The 24,743-nt window shown below is 43.9% G+C and overlaps 1 protein-coding gene across 1 annotated transcript; it reads right to left on the bottom strand.

Moving 5' to 3' along the window:
* Nucleotides 1–4,561: 4,561 nt before the first annotated feature.
* On the bottom strand, nucleotides 4,562–11,705 carry calm3a (calmodulin 3a (phosphorylase kinase, delta)). Its single transcript, XM_076141276.1, has 6 exons — nucleotides 11,509–11,705; nucleotides 7,577–7,607; nucleotides 7,306–7,449; nucleotides 6,728–6,834; nucleotides 6,383–6,518; nucleotides 4,562–6,276 (listed from the first exon to the last, which is right to left on the bottom strand). The coding sequence occupies exons 1-6, from the start codon at nucleotides 11,509–11,511 to the stop codon at nucleotides 6,248–6,250; spliced, it is 450 nt and encodes a 149-aa protein (XP_075997391.1). The 5' UTR covers nucleotides 11,512–11,705; the 3' UTR covers nucleotides 4,562–6,247.
* Between the last annotated feature and the right edge of the window lie 13,038 nt (nucleotides 11,706–24,743).

The raw sequence follows: 24,743 nt of genomic DNA, 5'->3' as shown, positions 1-24,743 counted from the left end.
CCAGATGTGGAATCCTGTGTTCATACAGGCCAGCAGCTGCATGGAGAAGCAAAGGAGACAAGGAACCAAACACACAATCATTCGCAAACAACTCCATCATCAACACTGAACATTTGTCATTACAGCAAAGGAGAATTCTTATTTCAGTAATCGCAAATACAGAAAACATGAGACACTGAGCATGAATCACATGAAAATATCCATCCATCCATCGCAGGATGTCCACAGACCACCGGTGGCACCAGTGTCCTCTTCCACTGTCGGCTCTGCTGTGTCTCTGTGATGAGGACGTGTAGAGTATGAAGCATTAAAACAGGGGCCAGATTGGCCGGTTTATGCATTTTTAATGAGATGCGGGATCCTGGTTTGCACTGCAACAACAACCAAATACATGCAGAGAGAGATGCTGAGTGTGCGGTGTGTGCGTGTGTGTGTGTATGTGTGCGTGTGTGTGTGTGTGCGTGTGTGTGTGTGTTCATTCATATATTAAACAGGTATTGCTTTGGCGTCTTCACACTTCACATTGTTATGGTAATAAGTGTGTGTGTGTGAGCTGTGTGCACTGAGGGCGAGAAGAAGCGAATTAGAGGCTTCAGCTCAGCTTCCTCTTTGCAGAGAACACCGGCGCTGATGTTGCAATGAAATCTAACTGTGACACACACACACACACACACACTACTCTGTGTGTCTCAACCTCACTCTGCTTTTCCAACACATTGTCGTTTCTGCCGTCTGTTTTAGCTTGGATTCAATCACGCCACTGCTTTTATCTCAAAGGAAAGCTCAACAACAGGCTGACGTTCTGCAGCTCTAATGGGATTTTCCCCGGCATTTACAGCGTGTGTGTGTTTGTGTGTCTGTAATTAGAAAGTCTTACGGCTCAATGGATTCATATTGATAAAGTAATAAAGTTCTGAAAGCAAAACCAAAGACGGTGTCCTTCAGAGGACGAATGGTTTAGACTTCAGACGCCTCTCATCTGTTTCTGTGCAGGATCTGATCCGAACTGAATCTGATCTGATTCATCAAAACAGACTTTGTATACGTCAGCTGCTTCGATTTTCACCACATATCATGGCGGTCACAGATATGACATCATTGTGATAGTCTGTCCACCTCATCAGCAGCACAAGAACAACGACTGATAAGACAAGAGATGTGTCAACGTCTCATATCAGCTATTTTCCTCACATCGTGTTCCTGTGTGAACCTGAATAGGCAGAAACTCACTTTTACTGACAAATCAATGTCAATTCAAATTCTACATGTGTTGAGTTTGGAGTCGTGAATCACCATCTCAGCTTTCACTACCTATCACTTGGAAAAACACAAAAGAGAAGAGAAATTAGACTGAAAACATAATTGTGTCATTAGGAAAGCTCTTATGTTTGAGACAAATAGTTCCGCTCCAGGTGAAGCAGTCATAATAAAACACGTTCTGTCTAAGCGGATGCCAGGGTAACAATCAGTCTAATTGATTTACGCAGATTTTGTTGGATTTGCATAATAGCATGAAACATAATATTTGGTTTGTTTAAGCTATCAGGTCAAAGCTCAAATACAAGTCAAGACACACATCAGCAGATACAAACTCAAAGATGTGTTGCAAGTGGTCCAGGGTTGCGTCGTGTCGAGTCAGCACATTTGCGGCTGGCGTCCACGCCCTGCGGCAACGGCGGTCCAGTTAACCGTTTCCTGTCCGAGTCACAGTTTGGAGCGATAGAATCATCAGGTTTGACGATCAGGCTCATCATCATTATCACGTTTCATGCGTCCATTCCTTTCCCGCTGCGTCTCCACACGCAGGTCAGGGAGGAGAGGAAGCACGGTGAGGGAAGGCCGCCCAGGTGTTCCTCTTCCCTGGCCAGGCTGCTCCCAAGGGATCCCAAGTGCTGGAGGGAAACACCAACACGAGATGGTTTCATCTGGACTGGGCGGAAGATGATTTGCAGGTCTTGTGCAGCTGCGGTTTTCTAAATCTGCTCCTCTGATCCCTGCTGGCCTGCTGGATGTTCTAATCAGGACCTGGTTTATATTATGTGTGCAAGGTGAATAGAATTAACCGCAAATTACTGAGTGGGCAGAAGAGAAAACCAGCTGAGCATTCATGAGGGGCTAAAGAGAACCAAGACACAACACAACACAACGCTACTGCCAAACAGAGAGGGGAGGAAAACGGTTGAACATCTTGTTGCGTGTGGATAAAAGCTGCAGTGATAAATAAATACCGACCAGTGACCTTTTAGAGCCTTTAAATACATTATATATGAGTATAAGTCTAGATAAAATACAATGTAATCATAAGAACAACTAAAAAGACAATGACTCATGAATTAATAAGCAAAATGGACTGAGTCAAAGTTGCGTTCAAGGTCACAAACCCACACTACTTATATTTACATGCACTCATCTCATGGTTGAGTGTTAATCAATCGGATTTATGTGGTTCTCTGGCGATACAGCGTATATTCACATGATCGAGGTCCCAATCACATAATCCAACTGTAACTCAACGTGAACACGATTTAATTAATGCTCATTCATGCTAATTCACGCTGACAAATCAACTTTAATCTGAGTCTAATTTAAGATTTAGCCTGTGTGTGGCTGTGACTGGAGCTGTGGGTGTGGTGCACGCTCGCAAACACACATGCTTAAATCATGTTTGCTTTCATTAAGTTGATCAATATCATTAATAACCAGTATTTCAGGTTCTTCGTGTGTTTACTGAGCTTCGGGTGACACCACACACTCACACCCGCGCCCAGCTGGTTTAATTAGAGAACCACATACAGTAAATCCTCCCTCATGTCAGCCACGCTGCCCTGACTCCTGCAAAAAAAACACTTAGGAAACACCGCCACCTAGTGGTGAAGCTGTGCTGAGACGCTGTTCCTCGATCCGATTGGCAGAATGAGTCATTAATGAGACGAAGCAGGTGAAGAATGAGCCGCGCCCCTTCAGCTCTGACAGCCAATCACTGAAAAACAGAAAGTAAAGCCAAGAAACTAAAACTTGTGTCTGTCTTGGTCCAGATGTTCTACAGGTAAGATGTTGTGACAATTGTGCCAAAATTGTTGGAGGTTGGAGGAAATCTTATGGGCGTGGTCTTGATGGACGGATGTGGATAGAAAAAAGGAATGCTGGGAAAAGTGGTAACTGCAGCGCCACCGTCGGGCCGACAGGTAACACAATGTTATGTGTGTGTGTTAAAAAGATTTGTGTCACGACTAAATATTCCCCCGTTATTCTCGTCCCTTGCAGATTATTGCACTGCATTGTGGGAGTTGTCCATTATTACAGAGAGATAATCACGGCGTCCTGCTGAGTTTCCCAATTCATTAACATAATAATAATAAATCTACTTAACAGAGTGGACGCGCAGACCAATCACAGCCGCCCGCTCCACATAAACCGTCGCCTCATTGGCTCTGGACTTTGCCTGTGCCTTTGTGTCTGGAGCGTGTAGGTGAGAGGTCGCGACCCTGGCTGACCTGGATTACCACAGATTTCTATATCAATCCCATGAGCGACTAAATAAAGCCCGCGCCATGAGATAAGTGCTCCAGCACAGGAAGAGGCCGACCTGCCCTGACCCAAGCTGAGGCCGTCCGCTCCTGCTGGGGATTACTGCGCTCCTTTAGCAAGGCAGGGAAAGGAAAGGAACGGAACAGAACGCCTTTTTAGATCTGTGTGTTTGCGCCGCATTCATACTGTACATGGAATAAATCTAAAACTCCTCTCATCAATCGGAATTTCTTCGCTATTCCATCTTGCACGACATCATCTCCAGATTTAATGTCCTTTATCATTTAAGGGCAAATTTAATACAGTCTGTCTTCTAGTCGGACTTTGACCCAACGTGCGTGATGAGAGTACATTGCATTTTTCTGATTTTATTTGTTTGGCCATTTTTACTTCATCCATCTTATTGTCATATTCAATTCTATCATTTGACATGTGCTCAGTCTCATTGGTCTCCATGGTTACACTCTTTAGATGGTGTGATGGTTCCTGCCGCATTTTAAGAGTATATCACTTAAGAGTGATCAATGGTTGATTTAAACCATCTGACAACCATGGCATCTTACATCAGCATTAACTTGTTTATTGGTATAGTTGTAAATTCTGTTTACCTCCAACCACAGCTGAAGCCTTGGGAATGTACAAACTTCTCAGTATTGATCAGATTTCTTCACTTCCAGGATGTGACTGAGGTTCGACTGCAAGTTCTTCCATATGGGCTTCAGATGTTGGGGCTGGCGCCTCCTTGTTGGAATGTGGGTGGGAAAACAATGTGCGTCCAAATACTTCAGCCCACACTTCCATTTATACAACATTCCAACTCTCACTCAAAACGGTGTCAGGGATCCGATCACATCATCTGTGTGTGTGGTCTGACAGATCAATAACATTCTGATCAGTGTGTTCTGCATTCACATGTCAAGACTGTATCAAGATGTGATCTCATTATCCAGATCCTACTTTACTACAGATGTTCCCAGGGCGGCACATTATGCTCACATAGATCTAAAACACAACAAGGAGAAGCAGGTGCAAGTGAAGCTCAGTCGATTTATTGGTTTATGGAAAATATATCACATCTTTACATTTTTGAGACACCTTCAGTAGTTAACAGTCCAGTACCGTTTCCTTCTCCACATCTGAATCGAGGATTGAAGTGAGTCAAACAGAGCAGTTTACAGTGAAGAGCTTTGATAGAACCTCTGCTAACCTGCTTATTGAATCCACCAAACACGAACCACTGCAACCGCCTCATTCCATCCACGTCTGAAAACTCTCCGTTCTTAAAACCCCCCCGCCGAACCGCGTCAACCTCAGCCGCAAGTAAGTAGAGTGTGAATATACGATATACGCATTCTGTTAAGTAAAACAGCAAGCAGATCGAAAGTTTGAATCACTGGACGACAAAGTGAAGATCAGACACCAACGAGGACGGAAAAAGTGAAGTTCTAGCAGCAGCGACAGTGAAGTTTGGTTTCTTTTTTTTCTTCTTTTAGAACAAAACATTTTTAATATCAATATGGTTCACACCAAAGTGCAAATATGTTCATACTGCATGTATGTTAGTATGCATTTATATTAAATAGGTTTATTAGTCTAATGAACTACAGGTTGTCTTGCAAGGTTGAGGCGTTTAGAGTATTATGGCACATTTCAAAACCAAGAGAAAACATGTCACAGGTCATTTACTACAACAATAGGCAATGCAAACTTTACGACACACTAATATATAGAGATATATTTTGTGACCAAAGTTTGTCATTAATACATTAATATTTGATAACACGTTTATAAAGCATTACATCGATATTGTATGATCAGGATATCTGTTTGCAGAGTGAAAGTCTCAACTGCAGCCCTCGAGGTGTTTCCACGGCGATCATCCTGAACCTGTACAACCCAAAAACCCCGCGGCGGGCAAAGTTGAAGCCCGCCGCTCCAAACCAGACGACGTCCCGAAGGAAACAAACAGAAAAAGTTCTGCACTTTTCTATCTCGTGTTCCTGTCCAAAGCGACCGAGGCCGCGGGGATGCTCATCTCTAACAGAGCGCCGATGAACATCCCACTCAACTTCTTTTAAATACTTTTGCGATAACCAATAGTGACACAAATTATTATTTTTTGTACAGATATATAGCTATATATTTATGTATATACCTCCAGTGTGTATACAGTCTGGCCGCTACCTCTGATGGATCAGAACCCCCTGGTCGTGACAAGAAAGTCGCCACAGAAACGATGCATGCAGGAAGAGAACTAGGACCCAATTCGGTATTAAAGAGGATCAGAACCGCCACTGGTGTGTGTGAGATGACAATTTTGTCTTTTTTGAAATGTATCGGAGAGAATCAAATAGCCGACTTTACTATACGATCTGTGGCATGGGTTCCTGTCCCTCTGCCTCTTCGGTGTTGCCGTTTCCTCTAATTTAGTCAGGAGCTGCGGGGTCTTGGTCTGAAATTGGGGGCCGGGCCCTGGTAAAGCTTGGTCCATTCACTTCTCTAGGGATTATTCTGCTGGTGTAGGCTACACAGAGACCTTAGAAGTAGGTGGATTTATCGAAGCAAATTTCTGAACTCTACAAATACTTATTTTGGTGCGTGTGTGTGTGGTGGGGGTGGTGGACGGGGTGTTGTCATTTTGTAATTGTTCCTTTTTTCATTCTTAAAGACGGTGATCTGAGGAGGACAAGCAACGTTAAGAGAAAGGTGAGCGCACTCCTCACTTGGCAGTCATCATCTGGACGAACTCTACAAAGGGGCAGAAGAATGCATTTTAAAATGACGTAATAGAGTCTAGAAGTAGTTGGGCTGCATTTCACACTGGAAACGCAGAAAGCAACCAGCAACATCTCACCCTCATAGTTGACCTGACCGTCTCCATCGATGTCAGCCTCACGGATCATCTCATCCACCTCCTCGTCGGTGAGCTTCTCTCCTAGGTTGGTCATGACGTGCCGCAGCTCTGCTGCACTGATGTAACCGTTACCATCCTGCAGGGGGCAGCAAGGAGCATCACTGTCAGAGTACTAGTTAGGCCATTTTAAACCGGCACGTTTGTAGTGATATTAGTGAAACTAACATAGCATTAAATGACCCTGTGCAGTGTTCTAAGGCTCAGTCATGCCTGCTCCCCTCTCTCACAGTCAAACCTGGGACTGCCGCCTCCACCTTGCAGGGTTTACTGCTGCTGCATCTGTACCTTGTCAAAGACTCTGAATGCTTCTCTGATCTCCTCCTCGCTATCCGTGTCCTTCATCTTCCTGGCCATCATGGTGAGGAACTCGGGAAAGTCGATCGTGCCGTTTCCTGAGCACAAAGAAGACGGTGTAACCCAAGCGGCCTGATGAAGCCTTTACACCCACATCTGTATACATGATGCATTTAAAGGTTGGTTACCAGTTGTAGTAAAAAAAAGACACTAGGCAGGTAAGCCACAATTACATTTAATAGTGCATGAGGTCTTACAATTAATCCACACGCACTCATGATTTTGGCTTCCAGGATTAATTAAATATGGTCGGTGCTGGAGTGCCAGAGCATTCATCAGTCAGAGTGCACCTTGTTAATGGTTAAACTCACTAATCAGACGCTTTTCGTTTTCCAGCACTTGTGATTATTCAGCCTCTGCATTCAAACGAGGTCACAACCAGCAACAGCAGCGTCTCACAGCAACAAGCAGGTGTGATGTCAACGCGGCTCCTTTGTGCCTTTGTAGCTGGAGGATCGTTGGCTGCGTGATTTTACCCTGCGGAACAATATGATAGAGCGTCTCCTCACCGTCAGCGTCCACCTCGTTGATCATGTCCTGCAGCTCGGCCTCGGTGGGGTTCTGTCCCAGGGAGCGCATCACGGTCCCCAGCTCCTTGGTGGTGATGGTCCCATCGCCGTCCTTGTCGAACAGCGAGAACGCCTCCTTGAACTCTGTGTACAGTCACAAGACACGACGCTTCAGCTCCACGCTATTCTGACCTCTCACATACCGACTATGGATGCGGAGTTAAAGCCTCAAATCAAAGCCGCCCCAACCGTGGTTACGGTCTACACTTACCAGCAATTTGCTCCTCGGTCAGTTGGTCGGCCTGTGAAGAGAAGAGGGGCAGCCACATCAGTTTACATGCTGGAGCCTGGACCATGTTTTTGAAGCAGGTCTAACAAAATAGAGGCCTCAATGGCTTCAGCAGCCACTTGTAGGGATTAAAGGCTAGGTACAATTTGAGAAGTGACCGCGATCCCTACCACACAAATAAGCTGCTCTGACGGAAACACATTGGGCTTGGCTGCTGCATCACTGTGGGACTCTAATGAGGTGATGCATAGTTTGTCATTTAACATTTCTGTGATTTATAATGAAAACCTTTAGCCCACAAAACTTAAGAAATTAAAAACTATATCAGAGTAAGAGACATCTGCTTGCATTTCCTCAGACGAGATGGAGTCATCATGCGGCCATTGCACAATGAGTCACATGTATCGGAGGAATCTCATAATTTTTAACATGTATATATACACGTTTACACGTTTACTCTTATTTTGCCACGATTGCAAAAGGGACAAAAAACAGTGGCAGTAAAACAGGTTTGAACAAGCAACTTCATTTTTTACTACATTTCTGGCCTGTAAAGCTCGATTCGATTTCTCAAAAGCACCCTGAGGGTTGTGACCGTGTGTTTGGGAGATGAGCTTGTTTGTCGCCGCGTCTACAAGTCTCCATGGGAAGATCGAGCAGAGATTGGTCTCTGAACGCATCGACAACTGTCGTGTTGTCACTAAATATGTGTAGAACTTTGACTTGAAACCAGACATTAGTTTAAGCAGCAGCTACTTTACCCTCTGGAACCATTAACTAGACCTGAATCTGACACTGATCCCCTCGTCAGACTGTAAACAAGTATAATTCTGCCAATTTCGCAGCGATCTTTTAAATCTTAATGGCCAGTGATGTCAGACCGTCACAGTTCTTGCATTACATCTCAACGGGATGATGAAAGGGCTGGAAACCTTCAGGAGGCCTAATGAGGAACAACTGCAGCAGAATCCACCGTGTAAACAACCAAGACAGATTGATGCATAGGCAAAACAACGATGTATACACCAATCCAAAACAGACACAACAACAACAACCTGGATACAAATCAAACTAATTTATTACTCGAGTCCTCCAGTTTGCAAGAAATATGGACAGATCTGAGAAGGATTATTTCCAGAGAGTTACCAGATGGTGGTGGTGACTCAGTGTGAGCAAAGGGCAAAATCATAAATTCTAAATATAACAGTCAAATAAGCTGTCAGCTTATAAACTGCTATCAAGAAGTTGTAATTTCAATGAATCTGCGTGAATGAAAACATTGCGATCGAGTTATTAAAAAAGCTAATGCCAACAAGTGAAAACTAAAAATTAGACAGTTTGACTGTTAGACTGAAAGGGTTAAACAAGTTATCACGCACAAGACCTGCCTCTCCTTTGAGGTGTTCAGATATGAAATTTTGTAGACTGGATTTTTAGAATAGATTGAAGATGGCCCTGTATAATTTGCGGAGGGAGAAACTTTGTACTTATTAGTGCGATTGATTAATAGAACAGATCATGTCTAACTATTTACTCAGCCTGGTTGTGCTGAGAACTGTGTGCACCTTCCGCTCCTGGGAGCTATCTGCAGTTGTAACAAGTAAAAGGCCCCTATTGCGTTCAAACACCAAATGGTTTTTAAAACTTCATCCGAGACTCCATTCTGGCATCGTCGTGAGGTCTTACGAGGCCTGTCTGAGTCAGTCATCATGCCCACTTCAGGCTGAGAAAGTGTGATGAGGGACGGGTATAAATACTCCACCGCCCGAAATACACGCGCCTGCTATAATTAGGGAGACGTGAACAGGGTCGCCAATGTAGCACACTGAATATCACCGCCACTAACCAGCACTTTGTATCTTTTTACTGAGCAGATGTCAGGCCGCAGTTCATTATCATAGACCGACCTGAGTGCCAACTGTTGCTCTGAAGTGTTTGCTGCCTTGTGTTACGACACGCTCGGGTGACTGGAATGTCCAATTCCGAGCGGGAATAACAACAAAACTTAACTGCTGCATAAAAGCCCTGCATGTCTACAATATTCTATTATTGATGTTAGCCGAGTCATGAGCTTACAGACGCCCGAGGACACATTTTAAGGCTTAATAGCTAATGCATCACGCAAACACAATTACACTGGAGGGGAAATCTTATTTCCACATAGTATGGCAAAACAAATCTGTCATTTCTATTGCCTTGCATTTGTCAAATCAAGAGATTAAAGCTCTTTGTGTAGCTCAGGATGGTCTGTATCAGTGAGTCAGCGTTGGGCAGTGGGGGCGGGGTGGGGGGGTTCAGAAGTAGGGGGCAAGACAGACTGCAGAGTATCCAGCCAAACAATCCACTGGTGCTGAAGCAAGCAGTGTCTGGATCAGAGCACAGCACGGTGTCGGAGGATTAAAGCAGCTATGGTGAAACGTGTTCACTGTGCTGCAGGCATTTCAATAATGGGTAAATAAAATTTGGATTTCACTTCACATTTGCATATGCTACAAACAAACCAGATAAGCTGGAAGTCATTGTTGTCATCGTACATCCTGGACAGAGAGATTACACTTTGGCAGCTTGTTTGTCATGTAGGATGTTGTGGCGTGTGGAGCGTTCCGGCTCTCTTTACTTGAGGTGTGAAATTCCCGCAGTTTATCTATTACAATTCCAAAATATAACAAACGATTGTGACACACAGACGACTGGCAGGCATATTAGGGATTCATCTGCACCACAGCTGGCACAATAATCATTCCCACGTTCGGGCCTGGTAATAAATCCATTCCTGTTCTGGAGGTGCACTGCGGGTCCTGGCAGCCTGCTGCACCAAGCATGGTTTGGTTCAATGCGGGGGGAAGGGAGGCAAGGAAGGAGGGGGTAGCAAAGAGGATCAGTCAGGAGGAGCAGAATGCGGCTCAACGTTATGGCGCAATACGTAACAGAGGAGATGCTGTCATTGTGTCCGTTTGGCTAGAACGAGGGCACCACAATGGCGATAAGACAAGCACAGCCACAAACTTCACAGCAGCTCCCGAGAAGCGATTGTAGCCCATTACAGCCTCAACACATCACAGTTAGCTGGGCTCTTATGTAATCGCTCTCGGTGGTGATTACAGGCGTCTTCGCTTGTTGCGCATGTCACACACCGCACTCCAATCACACCGCGACCGAAGACGGTGCACCAAGCCGGCCTGTGCGTTGTGGAGACACGGGAGGGAACGAGCTGGTAGCGGGAGGCGATATCGGGGGGTTTGCGGCGTTAACAAGATGGGCTTCGGGCTCACGTTAACGCCGGAGGGACTATTTTTACACGGCAGCCCCTTCACCAGCGCCACGCCCACTCTCCGCTCTGAACATGAACGCCGCAAGACCCGATTGGAGCATGGCAGCTGAAACTACGATGGATCGGTGTTGACTAGCGGATCACCAGAGGAGCGAGGTGGCGGATAACGCGGCGCAACTACACAATCCGCTGCCCGGAGCGTGACGGCCGCGTTGCGCACTGACGGTTCCGAATATAAAAAAATAAAAAATTTGCGATTTTTGCCATCTGCTGTTGTCCACGTAGAAACCACAACACTCAAATGTGAAAATTTGACCAAAAATGGTAACAACAAAATCTACTTCTCCCCCGGTGTTTGCCTGTTAATGTGATTTAAACCGCCAGGCGCAACATTACGGATGAAATGACGAGCTAGTAATCTGTTTTGGAGACCCGAGTTAGCGACCTTGCTGGTGCGGGGTTTAGGGTTAAATTCCTCGGTGAGATTATTTCGCGATTCCCACATTCACACGCGGAGGGTCACGGTTATCACTAACGGTTTTCGCCCGACGTTCGGCGGACGCCAAAAAAAAAAAGATGTTCGGCTGGCGTTCACATCAGCTAGCGAGCTAGCTTAGCGGCGCTTCTAATCTTAGGTACTCACCATTGTCCCGTCGCGTTTTCAGGCACCGTGTAGATGACAAAATGTCGAACACTAGCTGTGTGTGTGCTACTTGTTTAACAAACACGACAAACCGGGATACTAAGGTGCCAGTGGAGCTTCGGTAAAGCGTTAGTTCCTGGATGCCGTTGTGCCCAGACTGTGCTGCTGCTGAATGGCCGAATGACACTGAGCCCCGCTGCTGCCGGCGCGCGCTGCCTGATCACTTGCAGCGTATCGCTCCGCGCTTACATCTCCGGCCTCCGCGCATTCCGCCCCTGAATTACAGAGAAACTAATCCCTGCGCAGGTCGACTGTCGTCTACTCTTCATCGTGAAACACATTCCGTCTCCTCGAATTTACTGCCTCCTCATCAACGCGAATCGTACAAGGAAACTTTGTCTCTATGCACCTGTATTTGAATGATTAAACGCCCTAAAATGATGTATGATGGCTAGAATTCAAGAGATCATTAAAAATGTAGTGTAATCATTTTTAATTCAAGGTTACATCAATAGACAATGGTCGCTGAAGTCAACGGTTAAAGGCAAACCGGCTACATGGAAGTTTACAGTACTCTTGTTCTTATGCGGTGTGAATACAATCGGTGGCTAAAGCGCCCCCTGGTGGTATAACACTTTTATCTTTTATTTCTGCAGTGGACAATTAATAACACTAATGTCGTTCAACATCAAGATATGTACGTTCAACTGTACTTTCTAATGTACTATGTTATGTTCTATTAAACCCAGACTTAAACTTCTCATTTCTTTTTTTTGTCTGTTTTGCGTGATCTCACCTTGTCCATTGCGTCCTTTTGTTCATCTTCTTTTTCATCAGCCATCTTGTATACAGGTGGAAGAAAGATTTGCTGGAACCGGATGGAAATATTAAACAAGCTCTGTTATTTCCAATGGCACAACAGCGTGTCAGGCTATAACACTTAAATAAACGATAATGAGGCCATCAAACTAACAGCAATGAGGTCAAAGTTACAACATGATGACATTCAAAGAAACAGATGTACAACGATGATGTCACAATTATCCATTATGAAATACAATCACCCAGTTCATCTCTGGCTCTTGTGCCTCCCATGTGCCTGTTGCATGGCTCTCTGCGACTCTTCACCCCTATACTGGGAAATGTTACATTACATTACATTACATTACGGTCATTTAGCAGACGCTTTTATCCAAAGCGACTTACAATAAGTGTGTTCAACAAAGGTAGATAAAAGAACTTCAGGTCACAAGAAATCGTAAGCGCATTTCCTTCCTAAACCAACAGCTAAGAGCATAACTAGAGCTAGAGTAGAAGTGCAATAAGTTAGGTACTATGATGAATGAGAAAAGAAAGGACAGATTAGAAATGAAAGATTAGAAAACAAGAGCATCAGAAGAGCTAGGACAGAGTAGGTGATGTCCTAAGAGGGAGGATCCGGGTAGTGTTTCTTGAAGAGATGGGTCTTCAGCCTGCGGCGAAAGATGGGCAGCGACTCCGCTGTCCTGACATCAGTCGGGAGAGCATTCCACCACTGAGGTGCCAGAACAGAGAAAAGCCGTGACCGCATCGATCGCAAGCAGGGGCCGCTGAGCGCCGGGACAGCCAGTCGCCTGGAGGCAGCAGAGCGAACTGGTCGGCCGGGGGTGTAGGGCTTGACCATAGCCTGGAGGTATGAAGGAGCTGTTCCTTTCACTGCCCTGTAGGCTAGCACCAGAGTTTTAAACTGGATGCGAGCAGCTACGGGGAGCCAGTGTAGAGAACGGAGAAGGCAAGTTGTGTGGGAGAACTTGGGAAGGTTGAACACCAGACGAGCAGCAGCTTTCTGGACGAGCTCCAGAGGTCTGATGGCGGAAGCCGGGGCGCCAGCAAGGAGGGAGTTGCAGTAGTCCAGGCGGGAGATGACAAGAGCCTGGATCAGCACCTGCGCTGCCTTGTCGGTGAGGAAGGGACGAATCCTCCTGATGTTGTAGAGGAGGAATCTGCAGGAACGCGTCACCGAAGCGATGTTTGCCGAGAACGACAGTTGGTCGTCCAGGGTCACACCCAGATTCCTCGCGGTCCGAGTAGACGTCACCACGGAGTCATCTATGGTGATGGCCAGGTCTCGGTGCGGGCAGCCCTTCCCTGGGAGAAACACCATCTCAGTCTTGTCCAGGTTGAGCTTCAGGTGGTGCTTCGACATCCACCCCGAGATGTCTGCCAGGCAAGCAGCGATGCGCGTCTCCACTTGGGCGTCAGAAGGAGGAAACGACAGAATCAGCTGGGTGTCATCAGCATAGCAGTGGTAGGAGAAGTTATGGGAGTGGATAACCGAACCAAGAGATGTTGTGTAGAGGGAGAAAAGAAGAGGGCCCAAGACCGAACCTTGCGGAACCCCAGTGGTGAGCCTACGTGGCTCCGAAACAGAACCTCTCAGTGTAATGTTGCACTCAATCTCACCACTCACCACTTTCACATATCGTCTAAACACTTTGACATCTTTTCTTCAGAAATCACTCCAACAGTTTTTGTTAAGCTATTTTTGGTGCTTGTACAATAATGAAGAATGGGGTTTCATCTAACCTCATGAAAACACATAATTAAAGCTGGGTGTAAATGATGACGTCATTCACTAAACTGTCCAGCAGAGGGCGACACCTCCTTTTCTAATAGTATGTATTAGATTAGATTCAACTTTATTGTCAATGAGCAAGTGCAGTTAGCATCCAACCAGAAGTGCAAAAGTGTACTATTATATATACAGAATACCGAATACAGAATATATTCAGTATAAACTATATACACTATATATACTGTATATACTAACTACAATTATAAATTAATAAATATGTAAATAGTGCAAAGAGTCTTTGTGAAAAACGGAAGTGAAATGGAAATGATCAGTGCAAAACAGAAAGTTTCGCAAATGGCAGTGGAGAGCAAGATGATGCTAGTGGGAGGATGGAGTTGAGTGGGGGGATTGAGTAGAGTTCAGCAGTGTCACCGCCTCGTGGAAGAAACTCTTCCTGAGCCTGCTGGTGCGAGAGTGGCGCCTTCTGTAACGCCTGCCGGATGGGAAGAGGGTGAAAAGTCTATTATTGGGGTGGGATGAGTCTTTTATAATTTTCCTGGTTTTGCCCAGACAGCGTCGACGGTAGATCTGTTCGATGCTGTCCAGCTGTGTACCGGTGATCCTTTGGGCGGTTTTCACCACCCGCTGGATTGCTTTCCGGTCCGATGCAGAGCAGTTGCCATACCATACTGTGATACAATTAGTGAGAATGCTCTCAATGGTACAGCGGTAGAAGTTCCCCAGGATCCTAGGACACAGGTGAGCTTTGTTAAGGCTCTGAAGAAAGACGTTTATGGACCAGGTGAGATCATCGCAGCTGCGGATGCCAAGGAACTTGAAGCTGGACACACACTCCACTGCAGCTCTGTTGATGGAGATGGGGGTGTGTGCATGGCTCCCAGCCCGCCTGAAGTCCACGATGATCTCCTTGGTTTTCTCAGTGTTGAGTGCTAGGTTGTTGTCAGCACACCACGTGGTCAGGTGCCGTACTTCCTCCCTGTAGGCCGTCTCATCGCCGCCTCTGATCAGGCCTATCACCGTGGTGTCATCTGCAAACTTAATTATGGAATTGGAACTGTTGGAATATAACAAATAATGTCAAACACATAAGCAAATACAGTAACTGAGGTTAATATAGTTACAAGTAACCAAATGGTTGGCTCCGGGAAAGTCTGGAGATGGAGTAATACATACAAGCATTTACAGCTTCTCTCTCCAGGAGGGCTGGATAACACATATCTGCCAATAGGTGAAGAGGTCACTGTATCGCTTTATCAAAGCTTCAAGCATCTGTGGTCAGGAAGAAGGAAGAGAGGGGGTTTGCATGGACTGGCAGTCAGGGGGAGCTTCTTCAGATCAAAGGGCTAATTACACTATACTGTTGTTCTTTAATTTACACAAAGAGTATTCTACTTTCCCCCACAGACAGCTGTTCATCCCTCAGATTTGAATCTTAGCGCTGCCCCTCTTGAAGCTGGCTGACCAATAGATAACAGTTAAACTACAGTGTCATCAGTGAATTGATGACGCCTTGTGTTTGCGGCATAAATGCAATTGTACATGGAAACTCACGGCCTGACCCACGACACAAGGACGGGGGCAGGAGGAGCGCTCTTATTCCAGTAAAAACCCATCTGAAGATTTCAGTTCATCTTTGCCTCATCATTCACCACCAAAACAACGAACACGAAGAAAGACCATCAGCTAGGTCCTTTTTTCAATATTTGGTGACACCCAGACATGAATCTCGGTTGAATTCCATTTGTAGCTTGGGCTGAATTCCCTTCTACAATTTTACATTGAGCTAATTTCGGCTGAATTCCGGTTATTAGCTGGAGTTGAATTCTCTTATTACTTTTGCGCAACAACTTTTGGTTGAATTCCAACAACTTGTGTTAAAAAACCCCGCTAATTATTAGTAAGGAATGTCCAAGCGTCCCATTACATTACGATCATTTGGCAGACGCTTTTATCCAAAGCGACTTACATTACATTACCACCCTTCGCAGAGGGGGGAGCAATTTTAGGGTTCGGTGCCTTGCTCAGGGGCACCTCGGCAGGGGCTCCCAAGCGGAAGCACTACCCACTGAGCCACTGCCTCCCCGTTCCTGTGATTCGGCATAATCACATGGTTGAATTCCAGTTATTGTTAACTTGTTAACCTTAAATACTTGGAGAACCCTTGGGGTGCATCTGTAAGAGAGATGTGGCAGATTACTGACACAAAATAAAGAATAAATAGACTTTTGAGTAATTAATAATCGTTCCATGTGATTCTGTGTTAAGTCCTGCCTAGAATTTAGTGGTATAGTCGTATAGGGAGTAATATTTTTGTCTGACCGTTAATTGAGATCTCCGGAGTAATGTAATTTTAAACTGTCTGTGTTGTATTGGTGGATTAAGGGTTATCCGCTTTCAAACTTTTGGTAAAGTTGCGTACTGGCCATACGTTCCTTTTTCAAAGCTGTATGCGTGTGTGTGTGTGAGAGGGAAAAATAGAGAGAAACGGACGTTTTGGATGCATGATCCGTTTTCGACTGAGAGAGGTTTGTGTGTCCGTGTGTGTGTGGGGGACTTGCAGTCACGTGTCTTTGACAAACAGCTGGTTGAGACAGTACTTGTGTTTGTTTGTTTTTGGTCGCCACGTGTGACTGAGAGGTGGCTGCATCTGACTGAGATTCTGTATGAGAGTGTGTCCATGTCTTTGACTACGGCAGCGAACGAATGAGCCGTGTGTCGTGAGAGGGTTGTCCGTGTGTTCTGGTCCAGCTGTGTACGTGTGTGAGATTGAGTGAGCCGGCGCGTAAATGAGTGTGCGTGTCTGAATATCTGAGTTGTGTGTGTATATGCGTTATAACACGTGTGTCTGAATATCTGAGCTGTGTGTGTAAATGCGTTATAACACGTGTGTCTGAATATCTGAGTTCTGTGTGTAACTGTCTTATAACACGGTTGTCTGAATATCTGAGCTGTGTGATTAACCTTATTACGTGTCTGTATCTGATCGTGCGTGTGTGTATGTGTAAGAATGCAAGCAGGAAGAACGAACTGTTTGTCTGAGAGGGAACTGTCTGTGGGTGTCTGAATATATTCAGGATATAGGTTTTATAAAAGTTCAGAGACTTTTCGGGAGTTTTTCAGCACCGGCATATCACGCAGTAATATACTCTGATACACTGTCGAAATCCCGGGGGATTAATTGTTGGTGAATCCCGAAAAATAACTATTACATTGGATTTCTGTTTTGTTTTGTTTTGTTTATTTGTTTATTTTGTTTTCATTTAGGAAGTGACTGAATAGTGCCATAGAATCCTCAACAATATTGCGAAAGTCAACAGCGCCCCAAATCCCAGAAGTGACGCAACGACGCCTCAGGCCTACAGCAGTACTGCAGCTACGAGAGTTCGCCGAATTTCAGAAAGCGATTCAACAGCGCTACCCTCAGCTCTTTTAGCAGTACTGCACCTACATCTTCTACTGACATTTATAATCGCACCCGCTGTAGTTGAAGAAAAGAAAAGAAAGTCCCTCTTAATTAATTAGTCAGTAAAATAGAGTAAATAAACAATTCAAATTGATTAATTAAATGATTAATAGAAACAATTCTTTTAATTTTGTATTTAGCTTTGTTGAATTTTTTTATATTATTTTTATTCTCTTTAAAAATTTTAATCGAATGTTTTAATTTTAGACTTTAATTTTTAATTTTCATTCACCACCAAAACAACGAACACGAAGAAAGACCATCAGCTAGGTCCTTTTTTCAATAGAACTGTTGGAATATAACAAATAATGTCAAACATATATAGGTAAATGCAGTAACTAAGATTAATTTAATTTAACCAAATGGCTGGCTCCAGTCTGTAGGTGGAGCAACAAAGCTTCTCTTTCCAGGAGTGCTTTATAACGCATATCTGTCAACAGGTGAAGATGGCACTGAATCACCTTATCAAAAGCAACAGCTACGCCCCACTAATCACCATATAGGCGAAATGTCCAGAGGATTCAGGGTTCTCTTCCTCCATCGCATGCAGGAGAAGGTTCCCAGCAGCTGTCCATCGTTACTACAATAAACTCATCTGAAGACTTCAGTTCATCTTTTCCTCCTGATTCACCACCAACTCAAAGAACGCGCAGAAGAACATTAGATTGATTCTTCAATAGAACCATAGATAGGAGCGCAGTCATGGGTGAAAAGGGACTAAAGGAAAGGGCTCAGTAGCAGTCTTGTGGCACGCCAGTGTTCTGGGTGATAGTGGAGGAGGAGAGGTTGTCTATCTTAACAGACTGGGGTCTGTTAGATAGAAAGTCCAGAGTCCAATTGCAGAGTGATGAGTTGATACCAAGCTGGCTGAGCTTAGAAATCAACTTGGAGGGGATCACAGTATTGAATCAAGCTGAGCTGAGCTGAGCTGAGCTGAGCTGAGCTGAGCTGTATCAATGTGTGTGTGTATACATACATTCAATTCATAGAAATAGACAGAAATAAAGACAGACAGATATTTTATGCTTTTATGCTCGTGTGTGTGTGGTCATGTATTGTATCCTCCATTCCATCGACCATTTCATTGCTTTTCTATTTAAACACTGGCAATAAAAAAAAACAAATTGCGCTCTTATTTACATCTGAACCTGTAGGATGTTTTAGAAGCCACACCTTGAGCTCAGTCACTAACAAAAACCATCAACTGAATCCCTTGACAGAGAAAACATCTCACTACATTCTGTTTTCTAAACATGTCATCAAGTAGTCAAGTAGACTAAGGGCTGACAAACACTAAATTTTCTTCGCGTAAGCAATAACACTGTGATTTGCGATGATGAATCCATCTGTGCCTCTGAGGTCACTTTGGCTTCATCACAAAGGCGCTAACCAATAGTACTGGAAACACTCTGGCCTGGCTGCTCCTGCAAAGCAACGTCATCGCAGTCGGAAAAACAGAGTTTGCACAATGGTCTGAGTTGTGGAGAGGAGTGGCAGATGCTCCTATGCATCCAGTCCACGGAGCTCAGTAACCAGTTGAGAGCTTGTTTGATGATTACAGAGATTGCGTTAAAAAGGGAGTAAGTGCAGCAAACTCCCAGGAGCATCAGTAAACAGTTGGCGACCTGATATGCCAGGTTGTCCTCATGATGCTCCCGCTGGCCACTCACAAAATCCCCAAAGCCCACCGTGCTGAAAGCTACAAAGCAGAAGTACAGGGCCTCAAAGTAGCTCCTGCCCTCCATGACTGAATACAGGGTGGCAGGCACACAAGCAACTGCCAGGACAGCACAGAGAAGGATGAGGGATACTTGGTACGCGGATGGTTTCTGCTCCAAAGGTCACATCTGTCATCTTATCTGTTTTCCAACAAGAGAAGGAAAACAGATCATTTTAAATTTATAAAACAACAACTACAAGTCAAAATTATTCCAATTTTTTTAATACACTGAATGACTTTGTAAAAACAAATCTTAAGTTATGTTTATGAATATATTTTTAAAATGTTTTATGTTATGTTATGTTTAAATGTTTTTCTGGTTTGAAGATATTTCTGAAAGCAAATCGTTTAATTCATCATGAACAATATATCACTGGGTTGAAGGACTTTGAGTTGCAGCTCATGTATGAAAAGTGATTCAATTAATTATTTTTATTTACTGATTCATTACCAACCTCCTCATTCATTTCACTTGTTGGTTCGGTTGTGTGGTTTTCAAACGCTAGTGCAGTGGTTCCCAAACTTTTTCAGCTGGGCCAGCTGATTGGTCTGACAGTGAGTTAAAGTTAGATTAATTTCATGTAACTAAACTCCCTCGCAAACTCTGACCAAACCCACATTTTCTACCGGATCAATGCAGCTGTAAGACTGACCTCTGCGTCAGTTATTTGTTTTTCATAGACGCTCTGCCAATAGCTGCAGCTGCTGTAATGGTTACACCCAAATATAGTTTTGATAATACAACATAAATTGTGATGTCATGACAGTGATTCTTTCCGCCACATACTGTGTCCTACAAAGACAGCAAAGACCTGTTATGACCTAAAATTAAGGTATAATTCTATATCATGACAAAAGTAAACTTCTTCCCCTTTTTTTTTTACTATTTGTTTTTATTGAAGCAAACATTTTACATGACATTGCGGATACAATGATAGGATTTTTGGAGATCATGTTTTATACAGAAAGAGGGGGAAAGGGAGAGAGAGACAAAGAAGGAACTTCCTCCCTCTTTGATTAATGCCTAATATAATTGATCTGTCTGATCTGCGCAATGATAATTTTCTGTAAAATGAATAAATGCAAATTTCATCCATAACTTCTCTACTAACTAAATCTACTTTTCAACCTAAAGAAGCCTGTCTCTCTATGAGGACGTTTTACAGGTTATGGACTAAACCATAATACTTACACAACATACTGTATTCCCTGTACTATGTGGTGATTATATATCTTTATCATTTATTATTTGTTCTTTATTTTTTGACATAGTGTCTAATGAATGCTGTGTGGTGTTTATATATTTTCCAGCTGTGCGTCTTGAGGCCATTGTTATATTTTGATAGAAGAAAAGCTTTTGTGCTTCAAGGTTTAAGAAAGAAGCTCTCAATAAATATGTCTCAGTGTTTGTGAAAAACTGTGTTCATACATGTCAGAGTATCCGGTTAGATCAGTGGTTCCCAAAATGTTTAGTCAAGGCCGAGTAGATAAGAAACCCACCAGAGAATCATCAATTTAGGAGAATAGAAGGCGCAGCTTCTGCAGATCCCATTATTAGTCACATTAGTTTTCTTACGATAAATGTCTGCAGATGTGTTGTTGCGTAGTGTGGATGTAACCTTTTGCAAACAATAAGCTATAAAAGGAAACTGATGTCCGCTGGGTGCAGATCCCTCCCCCAGTTTCCACAGTGATAGTGTGGGTGTTATGACAGAAAACCTTGCGGCTATGAATTGATTTCCAGAGATTAGGCTGGTTTGATTATTTACCTTCTTGTCCGTCCTCTAGAAGAAACAGTCGATCGATTGTTCTCTTTGGATTATTGGCAGGTTTAACTACAAGTGCACAAAGGCTGAACAAGCTTTAGACGTACGTATCCCTTTTTAATGACGCGCAGGCGGAAAGTGACAGAAACAAGTGTAATCAACATCATGATTTATTTGTATTTACATAGTCATTCATTTACATGTCTTCTGTCACGGCAGGAAATGAACCCGAACTTGGCCCACATCAGAGTAAACTCATTCTGTGAATAAACTGGGGTTTATTCACACGTCAGAGTTGTAATTGTGATTTGAAGCCTTGGCAATGTTCCGTATCAAACTGGGTCACTTGTTATTGCTTAATAAGAACAAAAACAGCTTCATCATTGACTCACCAATGGTGGAAACCACTGTTCCAACAAAGTAGAAGGCACCAGTGAAGTCCCAGAGGGCTCTGCCGTGCTCTGTCCGGATGCCTCCTGTCCTGGCCTGCTCATAGTGTTTCAACAGAGACTTGAGATTGTCACGGCTGACGTTGTGATTCCCACCAAACTCCCTCAGCGTTCGCTCCCAGAGCTCATGGGCCTGTAGCTCTGCAGGCCTCTCAAGCGTGGAGAACACAGCAGCACCAGCCATCATGTACAGGGCGATCAGCACGCCCAGGAGGTGGAAACAAGCGGTATCCCTGCCGAGGGACGGAGACGTGCAGCAGCCAAAGTAGTCTTTCCTCAATTTCTTTTGCAGATGGATTCCGGTCTATACAGAAATGATTCAATGTGCTGAAATAGCCACACAGCAACGAGACAAATAACATCTGCTCAGCTGATTGGGTCCATCAGGGGTCACAGGAAAGTTCCCGGTGGTGCTGCTCTCTTCCTGTGGTCATGCTGGAGATCGTCCACATAGCCACGTATTATTAAGTTACACTGGTTTACTGTGCTTACAGAAGTGCAGACCTCCAATATTGAACCTGGCTGGCTGAGTTGTGCCTTTGTTTCTCCAGGCGGCTTTAACAGCTTCTGCTTATCACCAGCTCAATAATCCATCTTTACTCTCTTTTTATGAACTGCAAACACACACACGAATGTACTCTGTGTTTGTTCCAGAGATACTGACCCTGCTTTATCTCCATTTTCATATATGTGAAACCTGGGCACAGAAACAATTGAAACTGTTCAGAAAACTAAACACAGGAGAGGAGAACAGGAGTTTGTGATGAGTAATGAGTGAGGATGACTAAAGGGACTGAATCAGTTGGATTATGTTCCATGACCGCGTACCTCTGACCACTACGGACATGACATCGACAATCGGACATTCTGATCATGAATTCACAAGGGTACCAAGTGGTCAAAGAGGTCAAACCACAGTGCCATAACCAACAGCCTTGACAGAAGCTCGTCCTCTTTGGCTTCATTTCTTTATTGGGTGTGTGGGAATGAATCCAGCTTTATTGGTACTCTGCTATTCTTCTTCTCCTGCTCCCTTGCCATCAGACTCAGCTTCATCAAGTAAATTCATCAATCGCATCATAGCTGTCTTTGTTTTCCACCCTGTTTTGGTAAGTGAGCACTGAATATCAAAATATGAGGCATCAACTTACAAAAACAACCAACAAGGGGTTGTGAGCAATGATGATACTGCCGGGAAAATAAGTGTTGAACACGTCATTTCTAAAGCTGCTATTGACTATTTTCACCAGATGTTGGTAACAACCCAAGTAATCCACATGTACAAAGAAACCAAAATAAACAAGTTCAGAAATTAAGTCATGTGTAATAATGTGAAATGACACAAGGAAAAAGTATTGAATGCGCTTACTGAAATGTATTTAATACTTCACCTGTGTTGGTAATGACAGCTTCAAGACGCCTCCTCCTGTATGGAGAAACTAGACGCATGGATTGCTCAGGTGTGAATTTGGCCCATTCTTCCACACGAACTGTCTTCAAATCTTGATCATCCTCTTCTATGAACTCCGATCTTTAATTCTGTCCATAGATTTTCATTTGGATTCAAGTCAAGTGATTGGCTGGGTCAATCAATTGAGAGTTTCCTTGTCTTGTCTTGTCTTGTCTTGTCACTGCTGAAAAACAGCCCCACACCATGATGTTCCTCAACTCCAAACCTCACTGTTGCTATGGCGTTTTTGGGGTGATGTGCAGTGCGAACATGTTGTGTGTAATGGCATCCAAAGAGTTGAGACTATATTTGCCCAGTATTTCACAGCCTTGTCCAAATGTTTGTGTTAGTTTCTTTGTATGTATGGATTACTTGGGTTGTTACTAACATCTGGTGAAAATTTCACTTCATTAGCACCTTTAGAAATATATTTACTGAGACAAATGGTGACTTGTTCATTACTTATTTTACCCGCAGTATGTCAAAATGTAAAAACAGCTACAACAACACTAAGATATGAGCTACTTCCTCATCCTTGCAAGCGGATACTCCTCCACATCCCGAAGTGTGCATGCACTGAGTGGGAGAGGGGATGTGTGGAGGAGTGGACACGGAAAACAAATGACAGAAGGAGCTTTAACATGAAAAACTTTGATGGATTGTTTTTCAGTGTGTGTGTGTATGTGTCTGTATCTTTGTATGTGCTTAGTAAATCCCTTGCTCAAACCTCCTGCCTCTTGGTGTTCTGCTTTTGGGTTCAGCTTAGACTCTAATCTCAAGTCTCCTACATGTTTGGATAAAGAGTTCTACCATTGTTTTCATATTTCATTTTCGGTCATTTACATTGACACTTATTATGTAGATGTGTGTGGTTCTCTTACAGGTCTGTAGGTCTTTGAATGGATCCCTATGGATCCATGTTGTTAGTTCTTCTACAGCACTAAGATAGAAGTTATGCGCACAAAAATTACAGCAAAACATGTGTTATGGATTCCCAAATAAGAACTGTATTATGCTAGAATGATGAGAATATCCCTGTCAAATCTATTTGTCCTCACTACACCCTGCATGTATAGCTCACAACATTCAGCTACTTCAGGTTATGGGGCGACATCGCAACAGCTGCCGTCTTATGAGGGAAGGCACCTGGAAGTTACTGTAGCATAGAGATCCATGACAACATACAGATTTAAGGGTCAAAGGTCTAAGGTAAACATGTTTGTATGTAACTAATACGTATAAGTGCATGTAGAGAAGCTTTTAAAGGCTGTAACATGTGTTCATGGATTATGTTCTGCATGTCCACATGGGTCCATTCGAAGGCCAAGTATACATCTCAGAAATGCTGAAACTTAAACCAATGACTGAGATCAGACTTAATTGTCCTGACAAAGGCTGACATTATCACTTGAGAGGTTGTTTATGTTAAGACTGAGATTGTGAAGGTTCTCAGTCATCCAGATCATAGTATCCAAGGTAAGTTGATTCTCAGGAAACTGGCCTTAGTAGTTAAGACTTCCATGTTCAACTCTTTTCTACCAAGTCTAGTTGCCAGAGAATCAACTTTCCTTGACCACCCGTTAGTTGTTTCCCTTAGTCAGGCGTGTCACCACCTGGCGTTCCACGTGTGGCCCAGGCTGTGTATCAATCACATCACTTCCATCTGAGGTGACATGAGAACAAATCCCTGTCATGCCCCATTAATGTTGTCATTTGTCCTTTATGTTTTCATGCATGCTTTACATCTCCTGTACCGCCGTCTGTTGTCACTTATGTCATATTACCACAAAAACACAGTCTTTAAGTTTCTGA

The sequence above is a fragment of the Genypterus blacodes genome, unplaced genomic scaffold (genome assembly GCF_046128005.1).
Source record: "Genypterus blacodes isolate CSIRO-AG114 ecotype Tasmania unplaced genomic scaffold, CSIRO-AGI_Gbla_v1 ptg000003l_1, whole genome shotgun sequence".
Taxonomy (NCBI): domain Eukaryota; kingdom Metazoa; phylum Chordata; class Actinopteri; order Ophidiiformes; family Ophidiidae; genus Genypterus; species Genypterus blacodes.
Note: the sequence above shows the minus strand (reverse complement) of the source record. Positions and strands in the feature narration are given on the sequence as shown.

Coding starts and splice junctions, on each gene's coding strand:
- calm3a (XM_076141276.1), bottom strand. Junction 6,835..7,305: donor CAACGAGGTGGACGCTGACG/GTGAGGAGACGC, acceptor CTTTGTGCTCAG/GAAACGGCACGATCGACTTT. Junction 6,277..6,382: donor CGGTCAGGTCAACTATGAGG/GTGAGATGTTGC, acceptor GCCCCTTTGTAG/AGTTCGTCCAGATGATGACT.